Source organism: Bombina bombina, chromosome 11 (assembly GCF_027579735.1).
Source record: "Bombina bombina isolate aBomBom1 chromosome 11, aBomBom1.pri, whole genome shotgun sequence".
In the NCBI taxonomy this organism is placed as follows: Eukaryota; Metazoa; Chordata; class Amphibia; order Anura; family Bombinatoridae; genus Bombina; species Bombina bombina.
Genome location: NC_069509.1, coordinates 60386250 through 60407357, shown reverse-complemented (window position 1 = coordinate 60407357; position 21108 = coordinate 60386250). Strand labels below are relative to the sequence as shown.

At 38.4% G+C, this 21108-nt stretch overlaps 1 protein-coding gene across 4 annotated transcripts in view; it reads right to left on the bottom strand.

Moving 5' to 3' along the window:
• TSC2 (TSC complex subunit 2) overlaps window positions 1–21108 on the bottom strand; it is a 213609-nt gene that overhangs the window by 172794 nt on the left and 19707 nt on the right. For all 4 annotated transcript variants that reach the window (XM_053694513.1, XM_053694514.1, XM_053694515.1 and 1 more), the window contains exon 4: window positions 20554–20664. In XM_053694513.1, the coding sequence (XP_053550488.1) occupies window positions 20554–20664 (111 nt within the window). The remainder of the gene's footprint in view (window positions 1–20553; window positions 20665–21108) is intronic.

Here is a 21108-nt window from a genome sequence, read left to right as displayed (position 1 = left end):
AAAACATCAGTACACACCGGTACCGCATAGTATTTATCCAGCCTACACAATTTCTCTGGTACTGCAACTGTGTTACAGTCATTCAGAGCAGCTAATACCTCCCCAAGCAACACACGGAGGTTCTCAAGCTTAAATTTAAAATTAGAAATCTCTGAATCAGGATTCCCCGAATCAGAGATGTCACCCACAGACTGAAGCTCTCCGTCCTCATGATCTGCATATTGTGACGCAGTATCAGACATGGCCCTTACAGCATCTGCGCGCTCTGTATTTCTCCTAACCCCAGAGCAATCGCGCTTGCCTCTTAATTCAGGCAACCTGGATAATACCTCGGACAGGGTATTATTCATGATTGCAGCCATGTCCTACAAGGTAATCGCTTATGGGCGTCCCTGATGTAATTGGCGCCATATTAGCGTGCATCCCCTGAGCGGGAGGCGAAGGGTCTGATACGTGGGGAGAGTTAGTCGGCATAACTTCCCCCTCGTCAGAATCTTCTGGTGATATTTCTTTTATAGTTAAAGACTGATCTTTACTGTTTAAGGTGAAATCAATACATTTAGTACACATTCTCCTATGGGGCTCCACCATGCCTTTCAAACATAATGAACAAGTAGTTTCCTCTGTGCCAGACATGTTTAAACAGACTAGCAATGAGACTAGCAAGCTTGGAAAACACTTTAAACAAGTTTACAAGCAATATAAAAAACGTTACTGCACCTTTAAGAAACACAATTTTTGTCAAAATTTGAAATAACAGTGAAAAAAGGCAGTTGCACTAACGAAATTTTTACAGTGTATGTAAGAAGTTAGCAGAGCATTGCACCCACTTGCAAATGGATGATTAACCCCTTAATACCCAAAAAATAATAAAAGACAAAAACGTTTTTTTTTTTTTGTTTGTTTTTTTTTCAAACAGTCACAACAACTGCCACAGCTCTACTGTGGTTTTTTACCTCCCTCAAAAACGACTTTGAAGCCTTTTGAGCCCTCCAGAGATGTCCTGGATCATGCAGGAAGAAGATGGATGTCTGTGTCTGTAATTTTTGCTGTGCAAAAAAACGGCAAAATAGGCCCCTCCCACTCATATTACAACAGTGGGAAGCCTAAGGAAACTGTTTCTAGGCCAAATTCAAGCCAGCCATGTGGGAAAAAACTAGGCCCCAATAAGTTTTATCACCAAATACATATAAAAACGATTAAACATGCCAGCAAACGTTTTATATTACATTTTTATAAGAGTATGCATCTCTATTAATAAGCCTGATACCAGTAGCTATCACTGCATTTAAGGCTTTACTTACATTAATCCGGTATCAGCAGCATTTTCTAGCAAATTCCATCCCTAGAAAAATATTTTAACTGCACATACCTTATTGCAGGAAACCCTGCACGCTATTCCCTCTCTGAAGTTACCTCACTCCTCAGAATATGTGAGAACAGCCATGGATCTTAGTTACTTCTGCTAAGATCATAGAAAACGCAGGCAGATTCTTCTTCTAAATACTGCCTGAGATAAACAGTACACTCCGGCACCATTTAAAAATAACAAACTTTTGATTGAAGAATAAACTAAGTATAAAACACCACACTCCTCTTACAACCTCCATCTTGGTTGAGGCTTGCAAGAGACTGGATATGACAGTTAGGGGAGGAGCTATATAGCAGCTCTGCTGTGGGTGATCCTCTTGCAACTTCCTGTTGGGAAGGAGAATATCCCATAAGTAATGAATGATCCGTGGACTGGATACACTTAACAAGAGAAAGAGGTGTTTAGGTGATATTTCTTAGTCTGATTTTTACAGTTATTCTGCATCACTTTCAAGTGATTTAGCATGTGGGTATTATGTCCCTTTAATGTTGAAAACAAAATACATATAATATAGTACCTAGCAATTCGCCCATTAACATCTTAAGGTCCAGAATGGAAAACATATGTTCCTTAAGTAATGCTCAATATAATTACTACGTCTTTGTCTATGATTATAGAGATAGTCATATTATATACAAAAATAAGCTGTGCAAAATTATAAATTAGAATCTCTTTTTTGTTTAAACTATACTGAGGACACTGATGTCATAATCAAGGAACAATGTTAAGTGATGCAACATGTTTGTAGTAAACACAGAAAGGACAAAAAAACTTCTGGTATAAACTAAGACAATAAAAACACTTTAAACTCAACATTTAAATAACCATCTAACATGTTAAAAGGAAAAAAGTAAGATTGCAATTTAGGTTATTTTTTATTGTTGCCTACTTTTGCTGTCAATTAATTTTGAAAAGCAGGTTTCCCTTAAAGAGGCTGAAGTGCGGCCATTATTGTTAAGTATTGTGAAATGTAACCACATCTGCAACATTCTACATTGTGATTGGGTAATTTAAGCCAAATGCTCATTTATAGCTGTTCCTAATTGGCCATAATAGCAAAGGACATCAGGAACATGGGTACCAGGCTTTTCAAGGCGTGTATCCCTGGAGTACTCTTGGTTTATAAAACCTTGTAAATGGTACTAACAAAATCACTGTATTAAATGTTTTTGAAACATTTCTTTTGCAATGTAGGGTTTAATTGCTGATAGACGATATGAGTTTCATGTCCCATTACAGTATTTTTTTTCTCCATGTTAATTTAATTTAAATGAATCCCACTCTCCAGAATGCTTGTTGAGAAGAGCTCTGAAAATAGCACCAGGACATTGGTAACTTAAGGGATACTAAACCCAATTTTTTTTAGTTAATGGTTTAGATAGAGCATGCAACTTTCTAATTTACTCCTATTATCAAGTTTTCTTTGTTCTCTTGCTATCTTTATTTAAAAAGCAGAAATGTAAAGCTTAGGAGCCAGTCCATTTTTGGTTGAGAACCTGGCTTATTCTTGCTTATTGGTTTGCTAAATGTAGCCACCAATAAGCAAGCGCCATCTAGACTGACTTGTACTGGGATCCAGAAAGATCTTTTGAGATAGAGGAGTCTGATCCTTGCACCACTGACGGAGCAAAAAAAAAAGAACAGGTCTATTTTGAAATCGAGAAAAAGGAATTGCATCTGCTGCTGCAATTATGAGACCCAAAATTTCCATGCAAAGAGCAACAGAGGGAAAGGAAAGGGTCTGAAGGTTCAGACAAGCTGACACCAATTTTAACCTTCTCAACTCTTTTAGAGAAAGACTTATAGAGAATTAATCTTTTTGAAAACCCCAAAAAGTTACCTTTATCTGAGAAACCGAAGAACCAAATTAATCCTCAAACCATGTTTTTTGAAGAAACAACATGAGTCTGTTGGTGTGAGATTCTACTAAAGGATAGATGGATCTTGAACCAAGATATTGTCCAGGTAGGGAAACACTGCAATACCCTGAGATCTGATCACAGACAATAGGGCACCCAGAACCTTTGTGAAAATTTTTGGAGCTGTACCCAGACCAAATGGTATAGCAACAAACTGAAAATGCTTGTCTAGAAAGAAAAACCTCAGAAACTTGTAATGTTCCCTTTGAATTGGAAAATGAAGATAATATTCCAGATATGAAAAAAGGCGTGAGCCTTTAAGGGATTCCTTGGAACATTGAACAGAAACATTCTTCCTCCTCTGGGGAGGCCTTGTCCTTAATCCTATTCAATAACCCTGGTAAACTATATTCAGAACCCATGGATCTGGAACCAAGGCTCCTGAAAAGGCATAACCTTCACCCTTACCAGAGCCTTTGGATATGGGGCCATACCTTCATGCAGTCTTGGTAGTAGAGCTAGGTTTCTTAGCCTGCTTTGGAGTCCTCCAAACTGAGCCAGAAGTGCCTTGCTTCTGAGCAGAGGAGACAACTGGCTCTTCTATTGCCAAGGACATGCTTTTGACATTGATTTTCATGATATCAAATAAAGCATAACAAATAAAGGAATTGGCATTTTTAAGTCAAACTAAAAGATCTTCACTAGCAGATTAATCAGAACATTGTTCTTAAAGACTAGATAACCAGTAAGATGAAGCTGCAGCCACATCAGAAATATCTTGCTTGTAAAAATGACCTTCTATGAAAGGACTCCAAATTTCTATCCAAAGGTTCTTTAAAAGAAGTACCGTCTTCTAGGGATAGTAGTACACTTAGCCAAAGTGGAAATAACCCCATAAACTTTAGGAACAGTTTCCCAAAATTCAACATTAGCAGCAGGTAAAGGACATAACGTTTTAAACCTGGCTTAGACCATTCCCTAGAAACTATGTCAGATACAGCTTCAGGTATCGGAAAAACCTCAGGAAGCTTAGCAACAGTTTTAAACACTGAATTTAAAAGATTATAAGGCTTATACTCACAAACCTTATAATCTTTAACCCCCAAAGTAAGACCTCTTTCAAAAGAGAACGGATATGTTCAATTTGAATAAAATAAAAAAAAGGAGGATGTATCAAGTTCATCAGAAGAGGACTCATCTGAGGAAACAACAGTATCTCCGACTTCAGGGGACATATTACTAGTAGAAGGTAAAATCTGAACGGACCTTTTACACTTAGTTGAAGGCAGGGGAGCCGCCAGCACCACAGAAATAGCAGATTTGATGAAGTTTTTAACTTCTGGTGATGCATCTGAAGCATTCTCCAGTAAAGAACAGGCAGAAGGAGCAGTAATTCCAATAGAAGCAGCATTAGGTTGGTCTGAATGCATCAACATATACAAACATGAGTCATAAATAAGATGTAGGAAAAACATCAGCTTTTTTAAAAAACACACACTTAATAACAGTAGGAATCATAATTGAGGAATGGAAAATGTTTACTCCCTCCTAAAGTATCTTAAAATGACTTACAAGTATAAGGCGTGCTAATCCGAACTGCAAAACAAAGGAGGAGACAAATAAAATCACATCCAAAGGCCAGATAATGCGTGTAAAAAAACACAGTTAAGAAGAGGATTAGCGCCCCATGCGTAATCCAAAGGGCAAAAAAAATTAAGGTGACGTAGACTATGCCAATGTGCAAAAGTTAAAATAAGCACGCCAAAAAATATGACACAAAAAAACCCAAAAGGGAATAAAATAGAGATTCTGTCCCAGGGCTATATATATGTCCGGACAGGATGCTCAAAACAGGTACATTTATTGATTGAAGAAATAGCGCATAAAAACACACATACACTCACAGCGGCTCTGCAAATATCAGCTAGTGAATTATAAACTTGCAGGCATGGATGGTGACATGGCCAGGTGAATGAGGGCTGTTAGGTGCACAGAAAGTGGGCTATGTCTGACGCGTTTCAGCTCTTATAGAGCCTTACTCATAGACTGCATAAAGCCCACTTCTAACATGCAGCTTTAAATAGGCTAACCTAACTTGTTATTGGTTGTAATGTGACCCATTTCATGCAACAGGTGTGTGTGCTCTAGTTAGGGGAGGAACTGGGAGTTACAATTAGAGTACAAGCTATTAGGTGTATTATGTACGACGTTCACACCCACTCTTAGCCATGTCTTCTCATAAAGAGTTAAGAATTTAAGAAACATAGAGAGCAAAAAGGGTGTGTATAAGTCGTACCGTACATATTAATAGCTGGAGTCTAAGGGTAACCCTTCACTAAATACATCTATAATAAAATAATATAATATAATGTAATATATTATAGTATATTATAAATGTGAGCATTAATAACATTGAGTGCTGATAGAGCACTAAACTTTGTATAGTTATTGATTTTTGGTAGTATTGTTATCTAATAGCATTTCACATTTATGTTGACAATAATACTACATCTACACCTAAACCTGGTTAGTTCTAAATCTAAGTCAGGGGTGTGTTAATAAGTGACCTTAAAGGAGGGCATAGGCATTAATAATTGTTAGATACTGATAGAGAACCTGACCCTAAAACTAATACTATATAAACATAAGTTTTAGATAATAGTGGTTAATTGGTTCTGTATCTATTAATACAATTAAGTATGAGATGACCTACAGTGGTACTTTTAGTAATATTTATGGTGAATTATTTTTATTTATATTGTTGAGTGTTTCTCATACAAGATATTTTTGCTATGATAACTTATATTAAATAGAAATACTATACTCAATGCTCGGATGAATTGAGAAGAAGAAGGATCGGTAACCCTATGATGATGTTATAATTGATATCTCCCTGTGGTATAATGGTAACCACTAGACCTCTATCTGAATATCCAACGAATCATAATCGTTCACTGGAACTATTCAGGCATTCCTTGATGAAGATACCCATAAGTATGGTTTCTGAAAATAATACTGTTAGATACTAATGAATCAAATGGCTAGGAATAGTGGTAAGTCACACTAGGACTGCTAATGATTAATAAGATCTGTTTCAATATTAAGACCTAGGGGTTGTCTGGTTCCCAGTGTGAAAATCCAAAATGCCTCCTTTCTAAGGAGGTCCTTGGATCTATCACCTCCCCGTGGTCTCTTTGGAATATGGTCTATAATCAACCATGTAAAGTTTCTAACATCTCTGTGATGTACTTCTATGAAGTGCTTGGCTGCACCTGTGGTTAGGATACCCCTCTCAATATCATTGAGATGGGCTCGTATCCTTTCTCTCGCCTCTCGAGAGGTACAACCTACATACTGCTTATCACATGCCAAGCATGTGATCATATAGATAATAAAGGTCGTTCGACAGTTTGTACAATGGGAATGTATATATACCCTTTGTGTAACTGAGGATTGGAACGTCTTGTTCACACTTGCGTATCCACAGGCTTTGCAAGTGCTATTGCCACATTTATAGTGCCCTTTTTGGGTTAACCAGCTACTTTTTGGTTTTTGCTTTTTAAGTAGGGAGGGAGAAACTCGGTTCCCAATTGTTATGTTACGCTTGGGGACACAAAAGCAACCCTCCCTGATCTCATCTTTCAAGATGTCATCAGTTAGCAGAATCGGAAGATTCTTCCGCAAGATTTTGCAGACCTGATAATATTGTGAGCTATAGGTGGTTACAAAGGTAGGTTTATTCCTGGGAGGCCTTTGTTTAGACTTCTCTTCAAGTAGGGTGGACCTATCTTGATGTAAAACATCATTGAAGGCTCTGTGTATGGTCTTTTTATTGTAACCTCTCTCAAGAAATTTTTGGGTAAGCGAGTGACTCTCGTGCAGGAAGCTATCCTGCTCAGAGCAATTGCGCCTTAATCTTAGGAATTGGCCCTTTGCAATCCCATAACTAGTATGTCTAGGGTGACAACTCCTAGGGTGAAGGAAAGTATTCGATGTGATAGGTTTTGTGTATAGTGAGGTGCTTACATTGTTCTCCAAGGGTTTTCCTATCAAAATGACATCCAAGTATGGAACCTGGACTTTATCGAAACTGTGGGTAAAACTTAGACACACCGTATTATCATCGATGTACTCACAGAAGCTTACTATGTCTTCTTGTGTACCAGACCACACAATTAGTAAGTCATCAATATAGCGTTTATAGCTAGTGATTGATGACAGAAAAGGGTTCAGATCAGAATACAGGTGCGTCAACTCCCACCAGCCCATGAAAATGTTAGCATAGGCTGGTGCGAATTTCGCACCCATAGCTGTCCCCCTCTGTTGGAGAAAAAAGCTTCCTGAAAACTCAAAATAATTATGAGTTAGCAGGAATTCCCGCACTCTCACTATATATGCTTTGAGGTCAGTACTGTAATTGCTGAAATTATCCAGCATATGTCTTGTGGCTGCTATCCCTTTGTCGTGTGGAATGGCCGAGTATAGGCCAACCACAACAATCGTTAGCCAGCCCATTTTATCGTTCCAGGTATGGTCTTGCATCAGTCTCAAGAGATGTTTGGTATCTCTCAAGTATGATGGCAATCCATACACTAGGGGTTGCAGTAAGGATTCCAGCCAATTTGATAGATTCTCAAAAAGGGATCCTATTCCCGAGACTATCGGGCGTCCTTTCACCTCCACCAAAGATTTATGTACTTTGGGGAGGTGATGGAATATCGGTACTACAGGATGTTGAACATTTAAATAATCAAATGTTTCATCATCAATTAGTCCCTGGTATTTTCCATCATCAAGCAAATCTAGTAGGAGGGACCCAAAGCGTTGCGTTGGATCCCCAGGCAATCTTGTGTATACTTCTTTGTCAAGTAGTTGCCTTTCTGCCTCCTTAATGTAGTAGGATTTATCCAAAACCACTATGGATCCCCCCTTGTCAGACTGCTTGATGATGATGTTATCTCTGTCTTGTAGTTGTTTGAGGGCCTTTCTTTGTTGTGTGGTTAGATTATCATGTTCCCTACTCTGTGGTTGTGTTGTTTCTTTCTCCAGTTTCAGGAGATCCTCCTCCATTCGTTTTTGGAAGCTCTCTAATACTTGACCCCTACACTGCGTGGGGTAAAAGATAGATTTCGGCTTGTAGCCTGTATGGCTGTCAGTTACTACTTCATCTAATGTGTTTTCAGATTCCAACAAATGTAGATTAAGGAAATCTCTTGCTTCTACTGGGTTAAGATAATCATGCCTAGCACTTGTGTAAGGTATGTGAAACTCTTTCTCTATAGTAGGGTGTAATTGATAAAACTTTTTAAGCGTAAGACCACGTATAAATTTGTTTATGTCAATCAGAGTGTCGAAGACATTAAATTTTGGGGTAGGGACAAAGTTAAGGCCATATATATATACACATACAGTTAAGGCCATATATATACACATATACACACACATATACACACACACACACATATATATATATATATATATATATATATATATATATATATATATATATATACACACACATACATACAATTGAGTGCCCACATTAAAGCTATACAGTGCTTAAATAAGAAAATAATGATACTTACTAATATAAACTCATCTACCAGTCAAACAACCAGTAGGAAGCCAAACTAGTATTGAAACATATCAGCAGTGGTTATGGTATAGAAGTACATTGTAGATCTATAGAAGGAGGCAAAAGACAAGTACCTGCGACCAATTATGGAGGTTCTGTGACAGATCTCCCATGAGGTGAACAAACAGTCACAAACCATACCGTATATACAGCGCTCTGATAAGCACTGTACTCTGAGGGGAAACCGGGCCTCAATATAGACTAAGAATCATTCTCTCTGAAGAATCAAATGCACATTTTCATTCTTCAACCACTTCCAGCAGAGGCAAAGTAAAGACTGAGGTAACCGTGAGGTGGGAGGGGTTTTATAGAGATCTTGGGGTTTGGGAATCTGTGCCTCCTCCTAGTGATAAGGAAGAGTAATTCCCAGGAGTAATGGATCATGGACTCTCATCACTTGTATGAAAGAAATTAAGAATTTCACCAACCTGCACCTGTAAAGGGTTAAAAATAAGATAATGGCTCTGAAGAGATCTGCAAAAACGGAGAAAAACCAATAGCATGGGAAGTGAATAGTATGAGTAGTAACCGCATCATTGTAGTTCTGCTCAACAATCTAATGTCCCTTTAACCCCTTAACGACCGAAGACGTATGCCATACGTCCTAAAAAAAAAAGCACTTAACGACCGAGGACGTATGGCATACGTCGTCGGTTAAACAGAGCACTGGAAGCGATCGAAATCGCTTCCAGCTGCTCTAACAGTATTGCAGGCTTGCCTTGAGGTCTAGGCATCCTGCAATACTGTTCCCGAGTGCCGGGACTGGATTGATCACTCCCCCACGAGTGATCACTTCCGGTTTCGCTCCACGTGGAGCCCGGCAGTGTTTCAGAGCATCGGAAGCGATCGGACACGCTTCCGATGCTCTGCTTGTGTGCTAAGTGCCTCGGTGGGTCGAGGCACTTAGTTAGTTATAAAATAAAAGTAAAAATGTTTTTTAAAAAAAAACGTATAAAATAAAAAAAAGCCTAAAATGGCCCCCCCCTCCCCCTTCACTAGGCATCCAAGATGGCGATGCCCAGTGCATCATGGGGCCTCTGGGGGTGTCCCTAGCCTGCCTCATCATAGGGGCAAGCTAGGGTCACCCAATCTGAGCCTCCCACCCAAAAAAAAAAAATAATAATAAAATACCCCATTTGTCTGATCATGTCAATATTTGTAAATATTGACTATGATCAGTGTGGATCTCCCTCCCTCTCCTCACTTGCCATTTTGTTGGAGAGAGAGACCTGTATTTAGCAGAGAGAGAGATTTATTTCTTTTATTTGTTAAAAAATATAGAACCAAAGGCTCTTTTCAGAGCCATTAACCCCTAGCTTGCCAGTGATCACTATATATCACTGGCAGTAGCATAGGTGCACTTTTTTTTTGCTGCATTTTGCCGTCTGTGCATTTTTTTAGGGGTTAATTTTGTTGTTGTAATTTTTTAAAAACCCAAAGGCTCTTTTCAGAAACATTTAGTTAATTTAATTTAATTTTCAGAGCCATTAACCCCTAGCTTGCCAGTGATCACTATATATCACTGGCAGTAGCATAGGTGCACTTTTTTTTGCTGCATTTTGCCGTCTGTGCATTTTTTAGGGGTTAATTTTGTTGTTGTAATTTTTTAAAAACCCAAAGGCTCTTTTCAGAAACATTTAGTTAATTTAATTTAATTTTCAGAGCCATTAACCCCTAGCTTGCCAGTGATCGCTATAAATCACTGGCAGTTGCATAGCTGTACTTTTTTGCTGTCTGTGCATTTTTTTAGGGGTTAATTTTGTTGTTGTAATTTTTTAAAAACCCAAAGGCTCTTTTCAGAAACATTTAGTTAATTTAATTTAATTTTCAGAGCCATTAACCCCTAGCTTGCCAGTGATCGCTATAAATCACTGGCAGTAGCATAGCTGTACTTTTTTGCTAGTTAATTTAGTTAATTAATTTAGTTAATTTAATTTTCAGAGCCATTAACCCCTAGCTTGCCAGTGATCGCTATAAATCACTGGCAGTTGCATAGCTGTACTTTTTTGCTGTCTGTGCATTTTTTTAGGGGTTAATTTTGTTGTTGTAATTTTTTAAAAACCCAAAGGCTCTTTTCAGAAACATTTAGTTAATTTAATTTAATTTTCAGAGCCATTAACCCCTAGCTTGCCAGTGATCGCTATAAATCACTGGCAGTAGCATAGCTGTACTTTTTTGCTAGTTAAATTTAGTTAATTAATTTAGTTAATTTAATTTTTTTTAGTAATTGTTTTCTGTGACAGATACAAAAATGTCACAGAAAATATATAGTGCTGAGGAGGCGTATGCCATCCTTGCGTCAGAGTCAGATGCCTCTATTTCTGACTCAGACCCCAATTTTGACCCTGCCATGTGCTCAGATACATCACTAGATGCAGTCTCAACTGATAGTGATGTATCTGTGGCTGCTAGCCCCCCTGCCAGCCCCCCTGCTAGCCCCCCTGCCAGAAGGAGGCGTGTTGCAGCCATTGCTGCTGAAGAGTGGGTAACGCCTCATCTCCAGAGGCCAGATATCCCACCCTTCACAGCAAATGCTGGCATAAATATAGATGTGGCAGGTTTTAGCCCCCAGCAGTTTCTGGAAGTGTTTCTGGGTGATGATATATTGGGGAACATTGTCGCCCAAACTAATTTATATGCCCATCAGTTCCGTGCTGCAAAGCCTGGAACATATTTGGCAAAGCAGCAATGGGCCCCCATCAATGTGCCAGAATTCAAAAAATTCTGGGCATTGACTATGCTGATGGGCATCATAAAGAAACCCTCCATTCGCTCCTACTGGAGTAGTAGCCCCATCTGCTCTACCCCCATTTTCTCCCAGACTATGTCGAGGAAGAGGTATGAAATGATTCTGCATTTCATGCACTTCAGCGACAACAGCCTGTGCCCCCCTAGGGAGCATCCCCAATTTGACAGGCTGTATAAAATCCGCCCCCTGATAACCCACTTTTCTGCCAGGTTTGCAGAGGCTTATTACACCTGGAAGGAATATATGCGTTGATGAATCCCTAATGAAGTATAAGGGAAGGCTGGGATTCAAGCAGTATATTCCTTCCAAACGCTCCAGATATGGGGTAAAGGTGTATAAGCTCTGTGACAGCGAGACTGGGTATACTCAGGCCTTCCGGGTGTATGAGGGAAAGGATAGCCACCTTGACCCTCCAGGTTGCCCAGAACATATGGGAACCACTGGCAAGATTGTCTGGGACCTGATATTACCCTAATGAACAAAGGGTATCACTTGTACTTAGACAATTTTTATACAAGTGTCCTTTTGTTCAAGCTACTGTATTGCTTTGATACAGTAGCTTGCGGTACAATTAAAAAGAACCGCGCAGGTTTCCCAGGACAACTTGTACGCACCCGGCTACGAAGGGGGGAGACCTCAGCTCTGCGCCAAGAGGAGCTGTTGGCACTTAAGTACAGAGACAAGAAGGATGTATACCTTCTTACCACCATCCACACAGAGAGGACGGTGGCGGTTTCTGTACGTGGCAGAGCTGAGATCATAAGGAAGCCAGTGTGCATCAAGTCTTATAACCGGCATATGGGTGGGGTTGATCTGGCTGATCAGCTGCTGCAGCCCTAATTATGCGGAAGACAAGGGCCTGGTACAAAAAGGTTGCAATTTACCTAATGCAGATTGCAACCCACAACGCTTTTTTGTTGTTCAAAAAAGCAAACCCCAGAGTTAAAAAAACTTTTTTACAGTTTCAGCTCCAGATTATTACTGGGATTTTGTACCATGATGCACCTGCTCCCCGGGCGGTGATGGGAGAGAGCAGAGTTGGGGCTACTCATTTTATTTTTAAAATCCCCCCTACTGCCGCAAAGCAGAAACCACAAAAAAAATGCAGAGTCTGTACCAAGAGGGGGAAGAGAAGGGACACCATATATCACTGTCCTGATTGCCCTGGACAGCCTGCACTCTGCATTGGGGACTGCTTCAAGCGGTACCATACAATGGTCAATTTTTTAAAAAATAAATACATTTGGTGTTATATATATAAATATTTTTTTTGGTTATGTTTACTGTTAGATGGTTTTATTTATTTTTTACTTTTACTGTGCCAGATTTTTACATTTCACTACTCTATTTTTTTCTAAAATTGGGCCTGTTATTTTTTTTTAACCAAAACCCCTGTCAAACCTATGCATGGGGGACATAGGTGTTCTCAGGGTGCCTTGCAAAAAACAACCTGAAGTATGTTTTTGTAATAACTTACAACAGTCTCTCCTAAATCATAGTCAAAAAGCAATGTGTCTGTAAAAATGAAAATTGAAAAATAACCACCATACACTTTCTCCAATTTTTTGGGCTAAAACGGTTGCTTCAAAGGCATCAAAGCACACCATATACAATACCTTGGGGTGTCAACATTTAAAAAATATACACTTTCATGGCAATAAATAAAAGTGGGGTATGCAATAGGCCACAAACTAAAGATAGGCCTATCAGATGAAATACTCTCATTGTTAATAACTAAAATCACAAGTCATAAAATTGTAACATAACCTTCCCAAAATCCTGGCAAACCTATGCATGGGGGGCATAGGTGTACTCAGGGTGCCTTGCAGAAAACAACCTGAAGTATTCTTTTGCAATAACTTACAACAGTCTCTCCTAAATCATAGTCAAAAAGCAATGTGTCTGTAAAAATGAAAATTGAAAAATAACCACCATACACTTTCTTCAATTTTTTGGGCTAAAACGGTTGCTTCAAAGGCATCAAAGCACACCATATACAATACCTTGGGGTGTCAACTTTTCAAATATATGCACATTCATGGAAAACAAATAAATTGGGGTATGTTAAAAGACCCCCCAAAAAGACGATAGGCAAAGAAAATATGTTAAATGTGAAAAAAAATCAAACGCATGTCAGACATTTGGCATTGCACCCCCCAAACAAGCCACCAAACCTATGCATAGGTGGTATCACTGAACTCAGGAGATGTTGGTGACCAAATATTGGTGTGTTCTTTGGTAGTAACACATAACAGGAGCTGTGAATCCATGTCTAAAGTACAATGTATGTGAACAATAACACAAAAATATGAATGCCCAATAGTTTGACAAAGACTAGTGGTTAAATTAGTGCATGGAAAGTGTTAAAATACCTGCATTTGAAATACCCTAGGAAGTCTACTTTTCAAAAATATATGGTTTGATTGAGGTAAATTACATTGGCCGGCTTCAGAAATGTCTTAAATAGGACATGGGTGCATGGGATGTGAAAATTCAAAGTGGAAAAAATGGAATGGGCTTCCTAAAAATAAGGCCTTTTAGCCCCCAGAGAACCCAACACACCTATACATGGGTGGTATCACTGTACTCAGGAGAGGTTGTTGAACACATATTGAGGTGTTTTTTGGCAGTAACACATAACAGGAACTGAAAATCCATGCCTAAAGTACAATGTGTGTGAAAAATAACACAAAAAAATGACTACCCAAAAGTTTGACAAAGACTGGTGGTTGAATTAGTGCATGGAAAGTGTTAAAATACCAGCATTTGAAATACCCTAGGGTGTCTACTTTTCAAAAATATATGGTTTGATGGGGGTAAATTCCATTGGCCAGCTTCAGAAATGTCCCAAATAGGACATGGGTGCATGATGACCAATGTGAAAATTCCAAGTTGAAAAACTGGAATGCGCTACCTAAAAATAAGGCCATTTAGCCCCCAGAGAATCCGACACACCTATACATAGGTGGTATCACTGTACTCAGGAGATGTTGTTGAACACATATTGAGGTGGTTTTTGGCAGTAACACATAACAGGAACTGAAAATCCATGCCTAAAGTACAATGTGTGTGAAAAATAACACAAAAAAATGACTACACAAAAGTTTGACAAAGACTAGTGGTTGAATTAGTGCATGGAAAGTGCTAAAATACCAGCATTTGAAATACCCTAGGGTGTCTACTTTTCAAAAATATATGGTTTGATGGGGGTAAATTCCATTGGCCAGCTTCAGAAATGTCCCAAATAGGACATGGGTGCATGATGACCGATGTGAAAATTCCAAGTTGAAAAACTGGAATGCGCTACCTAAAAATAAGGCCATTTAGCCCCCAGAGAACCCGACACACCTATACATAGGTGGTATCACTGTACTCAGGAGATGTTGTTGAACACATATTGAGGTGGTTTTTGGCAGTAACACATAACAGGAACTGAAAATACATGCCTAAAGTACAATGTGTGAAAAATAACACAAAAAAATGACTACCCAAAAGTTTGACAAAGACTAGTGGTTGAATTAGTGCATGGAAAGTGTTAAAATACCAGCATTTGAAATACCCTAGGGTGTCTACTTTTCAAAAATATATGGTTTGATGGGGGTAAATTCCATTGGCCAGCTTCAGAAATGTCCCAAATAGGACATGGGTGCATGATGACCGATGTGAAAATTCCAAGTTGAAAAACTGGAATGCGCTCTCTAAAAATAAGGGCTTTTAGCCCACAGAGAACCCGACACACCTATACATGGGTGGTATCACTGTACCCAGGAGATGCTACTGAAGACATATTAGGGTGTTATTTGGCAGTAACCCTTACCATTTTATCAGTAAATGTATTCTTAAATTGCTATTTGTCAAAAAATCAAATTATTTTTTTTCCCCCCCCAAATTTTGGCATAGATTGGTGGTAAAATGGTTGCATGAAAAAAGTCAAAATACCCCAAGTTTAATACCTTAGGTTGTCTTCTTTTAAAAAATATATACATTTGAAGGGTTATTCATGGATTCCTGACAGATATTGGTGTTACAATGTAACTATCGCCAATTTTGAAAAAACATGGTTTTGAAATAGCAAAGTGCTACTTGTACTTATTGCCCTATAACTTGCAAAAAAAGCAAAGAACATGTAAACATTGGGTATTTCTAAACTCAAGACAAAATTTAGAAACTGTTTAGCATTGGTATTTTATGGTGGTTGTAGATGTGTTAGAGATTTTGGGGCTCAAAGTTAGAAAAAGTGTTTTTTTTTTTCATTTTTTCCTAATATTTTATAATTTTTTTATAGTAAATTATAAGATATGATGAAAATAATGGTATCTTTAGAAAGTCCATTTAATGGCGAGAAAAACGGTATATAATATGTGTGGGTACAGTAAATGAGTAAGAGGAAAATAACAGTTAAACACAAACATCGCAGAAATGCAAAAATAGCCTTGGTCCCAGATGGTCAACAAATTGAAAAGTGGCCTGGTCACTAAGGGGTTAAACTGCTTTCAATTAAAAGTATGTTTTGGCATAGCAACAATTAATAATTCAATGCTTTTCTTCCCTTTACAATACAGAAAATCTAAAATCTCTTTAAAAAGGGATATGAAACCCAATTTTTGTTTTTCACGATTCAGATAGATCATGCGATTTTAAACAACTTTCTAATTTACTTCTATTATCAATGTTTCTTCGCTCTCTTGGTATCTTTAAAAACAAGGATGTATGCTTAGGAGTCAGGCCATCTCTGGAGCACTAGATGGCAGCAGTATTGAAAGAATGATATTCATTTGCAAGAGCACTAGATGGCAGCAGTATTGAAAGAATGATATTCATTTGCAAGAGCACTAGATGGCAGCAGTATTGAAAGAATGATATTCATTTGCAAGAGCACTAGATGGCAGCAGTATTGAAAGAATGATATTCATTTGCAAGAGCACTAGATGGCAGCAGTATTGAAAGAATGATATTCATTTGCAAGAGCACTAGATGGCAGCAGTATTGAAAGAATGATATTCATTTGCAAGAGCACTAGATGGCAGCAGTATTGAAAGAATGATATTCATTTGCAAGAGCACTAGATGGCAGCAGTATTGAAAGAATGATATTCATTTGCAAGAGCACTTGATGGCAGCAGTATTGAAAGAATGATATTCATTTGCAAGAGCACTAAATGGCAGAGGTATTGAAAGAATGATATTCATTTACAAGAGCACTAGATGGCAGCACTGTTTCCTGCTCTGTAGTGCCCAGATGCCTATGTAGGTGTCTCTTCAACAAAAAATATCATGGGAACAAAGCAAAAATTAATAATAGAAGTAAATTGGAAACTTTTTTTAAATTGTGTGCTCTGTCTGAATCACAAAAGAAAATGTTTAGGTTTCATATCCCTTTAATTCAGTTTGTTTCCCTTTATAAGCGATATTGTTTAACAGGTTTAGAAACGGTTACAAATGCAATGCTCATTACTGCACTGTAAGCATACGTATTAGTTTGTGCGGTTTATATCATAAACCAAATTACATCATTGAATAGAAACATATTTGCAATATACATGAATTAGCAAAAATGCTTCTAGTAAAATATTTTGCTGTTTTAGTGTCAATATTTTTCTCTGCACGTGCATGTGAAGTAGTTAGATATTCTCAGTGCACCAGCATTTTACATACTGCAGCTGCTCAGAGCACCAGTGGGACTTGTGTCATGTCAGCAATTAACAAAATGAGTCATTACCAGATGGTACAAGCACCTTAACTCTCACTTTTGAAACAGCTATAGCTTTTATTAGAAGCATGTTTGTATATTACAAAAATGCTTCTATTCAAAACTGAAATGCATCCATGTGGATTCCAAATTTGTCTGGAATGTCCCTTTAATGTGCAAAACATTTTTGTTTTTTTAAGCTACTTTTGATAAAAGTTTTATTAAACATCTTTAGATTGATTCCATATGCAAAGTTGTTTTCATGTGCACTGAACTGATTATACCTGCAATGCAGCTTTCATGTTTACGACGAACAAGGGTCATCAAGCAAACATCTGCTTTCCATTCGATTAAATAGTGAGAGATCGCCCCTCATGCCAACTGCACATTGTTTAGAAAATCTCATTTCTGTAATGAATCATAGTGCACGACATGTATAGAAGAAATAAAAAATTGTGTGTGTATATATGTACACATTGCTAGTACCGGGTTGGACCCCCTTTTGCCTTCAGAACTGCCTTAATTCTTCGTGGCATAGATTCAACAAGGTGTTGGAAACGTTCCTCAGACATTTTGGTCCATATTGACATGATAGCATCACGCAGTTGCTGCAGATTTGTCGGCTGCACATCCATGATGCGAATCTCCCACTTCACCACATCCCAAAGATGCTCTATTCGATTGAGATCTGGTGACTGTGGAGGCCATTGGAGTACAGTAAAACTTATTGTCATGTTCAAGAAACCAGTTTGAGATGATTTGAGCTTTGTGACATGGTGTATTATCCTGCTGGAAGTAGCCATCAGAAGATGGGTACACTGTAGTCATAAAGGGATGGACATGGTCAGCAACAATACTCAGGTAGGCCGTGGCGTTTAAACAATGCTCAATTGGTACTAAGGGGCCCAAAGTGTGCCAATAAAATATCCCCCACACCATTAAACCACCACCACCACCAGCCTGAACCATTGATAGAAGGCAGGATGGATCCATGCTTTCATGTTATTTCCGCCAAATTCTGACCCTACCATCTGAATGTTGCAGCTTAAATCAAGACTCATCAGACCAGGCAACATTTTTCCAATCTTCTATTGTCCAATTTTAGTGAGCCTGTGCGAATTGTGGCCTTAGTTTCCGGTTCTTAGCTGACAGGAGTGGCAGCCAGTGTGGTCTTCTGCTGCTGTAGCCCATCTGCTTCAAGGTTCGACATGTGCGTTCAGAGATGGTATTCTTCATATGTTAGTTGTAACGAGTCGTTATTTGAGTTACTGTTGCCTTTCTATCATCTCGAACCCGTCTGCCCATTCTCCTCTGGCATGAACAAGGCATTGTCGTCCACACAACTGCCACTCACTGGATATTTTCTCTTTTTCTGACCATTCTCTGTAAAACCTAAAGATGGTTGTGCACAAAAATCCCAATAGATCAGCCGTTTCTGAAATATTTAGACCAGCCAGTCGGGCATCAACAAACATGCCACGTTCAAAGTCACTTAAATCCTCTCTCTTCCCCATTCTGATGCTCGGTTTGAACTTCAGCAAGTCGTCTTCGCCACGTCTAGATTCCTAAATGCAATGAGTTGCTGCCATCTAATTGGTTGATTAGCAATTTGTGTTACCAAGCAATTGAACAGGTGTACCTTATAAAGTGGCCAGTGAGTGTATACATACATACAGACACACACAATGCTGCGCAAACGTTTTAAGCAGGTGGGTAACATCCTGTAAAGAAAGAATGCTTTCAAGAATAAAAAAATGTTAATATTTCATCTTTATCAATCAATAAAATTAAAAGTGAGTGGACAGAAGGAAAATCTAAATATATTCAATATTTGGTATGAGCACCCTTTGCCTTCAAAATAGCATACATTTTTCTAGGTACATACACTTGCGCAAATTCAGGGATTTTGTAGGCATAGTCAGGTTCATGATTAAATAATTATAGCAAACAGGTGCCAACTATAATCAATTGAATATGTAGGTTGAAACACAATCATTAACTGAAACAGAAAAATCTGTGTAGGAGGAATAAAACTCGATGAGGAACAGCCAAACTCTCTAATGTTAAAAGTCATACACCATTGCAAGACTAAGCACGGCAATCTAATCTGAAGAAGAACAACAAAGAAAGGGGAAACGTTGAGGACCGTAGACTTAGTGTTCGGCCAAGGAAACTTAGTGCAGCAGATGAAAGACACATCATTCATACTTACCTTCATAATCGGAAGATATCCAGTAGGGCCATCAACTCAGAATTAATAGAAATCAGTAGAACCCTAGTACACTCATCTACTGTCCAGAGAAGTCTGGTCAGAAGCGTTTTTCATAGAAGACTTGATACCAAAAAGCCATACCTCCAACATGGAAACAAGGCCAAGAGATTCAACTATGAAAATGGCAGCTGGTGCTCTAGACTCAGGAGTAAAAAACTTGAAATATTTGGCTGTAGCAGAAGGCAGTTTGTTTGCCAAAAGGCTGGAGAGTGGTACAAAAATAAGTGTCTGCAGGAAACAGTGAAGCTTGGTGGAGGTTCCTTGGTGGATCGGACTGATATATTTCAGGAAAGTTCTCTGTGAAAGCACAATAGGGCAAAAACAGGCTGTTCCTGGGTGGCAATTTGCCAGAGAACAAGCTATTGAACTATTGTGCGTGAGCTCTTCTACTTTTTATTTTTTATATATATAGGGATGTTATAGTCGTCTATGAGGGTGAGAGCAGGTTAGTAACCATGGTTACTGATCAGCTGATTATTTCACCTATGCTCTAGTTAAGATATAATTAAATATGTGGCCTGTTAAAGGTATAGGAAAGTCAAAATTAAACTTGAATGATTCAGATAGAGCAGGTCATTTTAAGACACTTTTAAATTCACTTCTATTTTCAAATGTGCTTTGTTCTCTTAGTATCCCTTGTTAAAAAATGAATATGCACATATCATACACTAGTGGGAGCTGCTGCTAATTGGTGCCAGTACACATTTGTCTCTTGTGATTGGCTAAATAGATATTTTCAGCTTCCTGTCAGTAGTGCAATGCTGCCCTTCAGCAATGGATAAGAAGAGAATGAAAATTAAATTGGAAAGTTGTTTAAAATTGTATGTTCTATCTGAATCATAAAAGAAAATGTTGGTGTTTACTATCCCTTTAAGGGTCTTGTGGACTGGAGTTGAGAAACACTGCCCTAAGTATATAAATGAGGTTTATAGCATTGATTGGAGAAACATTATATGTATTATATATTATATACGCTACCTGCCCATGAATGATAGCTTTCAGTAGATTAAGCACGTGATGCCGGGCTTCTGTAGGCTGCTCGGGCTGTAAGAGGTCAGTCACTACATTCAAAATGGCTTCCACCGCATGCTGCAGAGACACACGTACAAAAATGAACATTAGTGAATGTTTATTAGATGTAAATAACTCACGAATATAAAAATAAACACATTTGACTGTTAGAGACACTATGAGGTAATACTGAAAAATCATATACACTACTGCACATTCATCAACCCACTCGCTTTTTATTTTTTAAAGGGGCATACAAATGCAAAAATAAAATGGTCTAATGTGTTATATGCAACCAATAGTGAAATAATAAAATGCCCTATGTAAGAGCTCGACAAACCCAGGGAGCCACTGGCTCCTAGAATTTTACCCCTGGCTCCTAACGTTTTGTGCGATTCTCATTCTCTCATTCATATTCATTCATTATTTTTTTTTATTTTTTTTAACAGATTTGTTGACCACTGCTCTATGTGTTTAACCACTGCAAGTGGGTTAAACACAGCTATTACAGTCAGCTCCAGA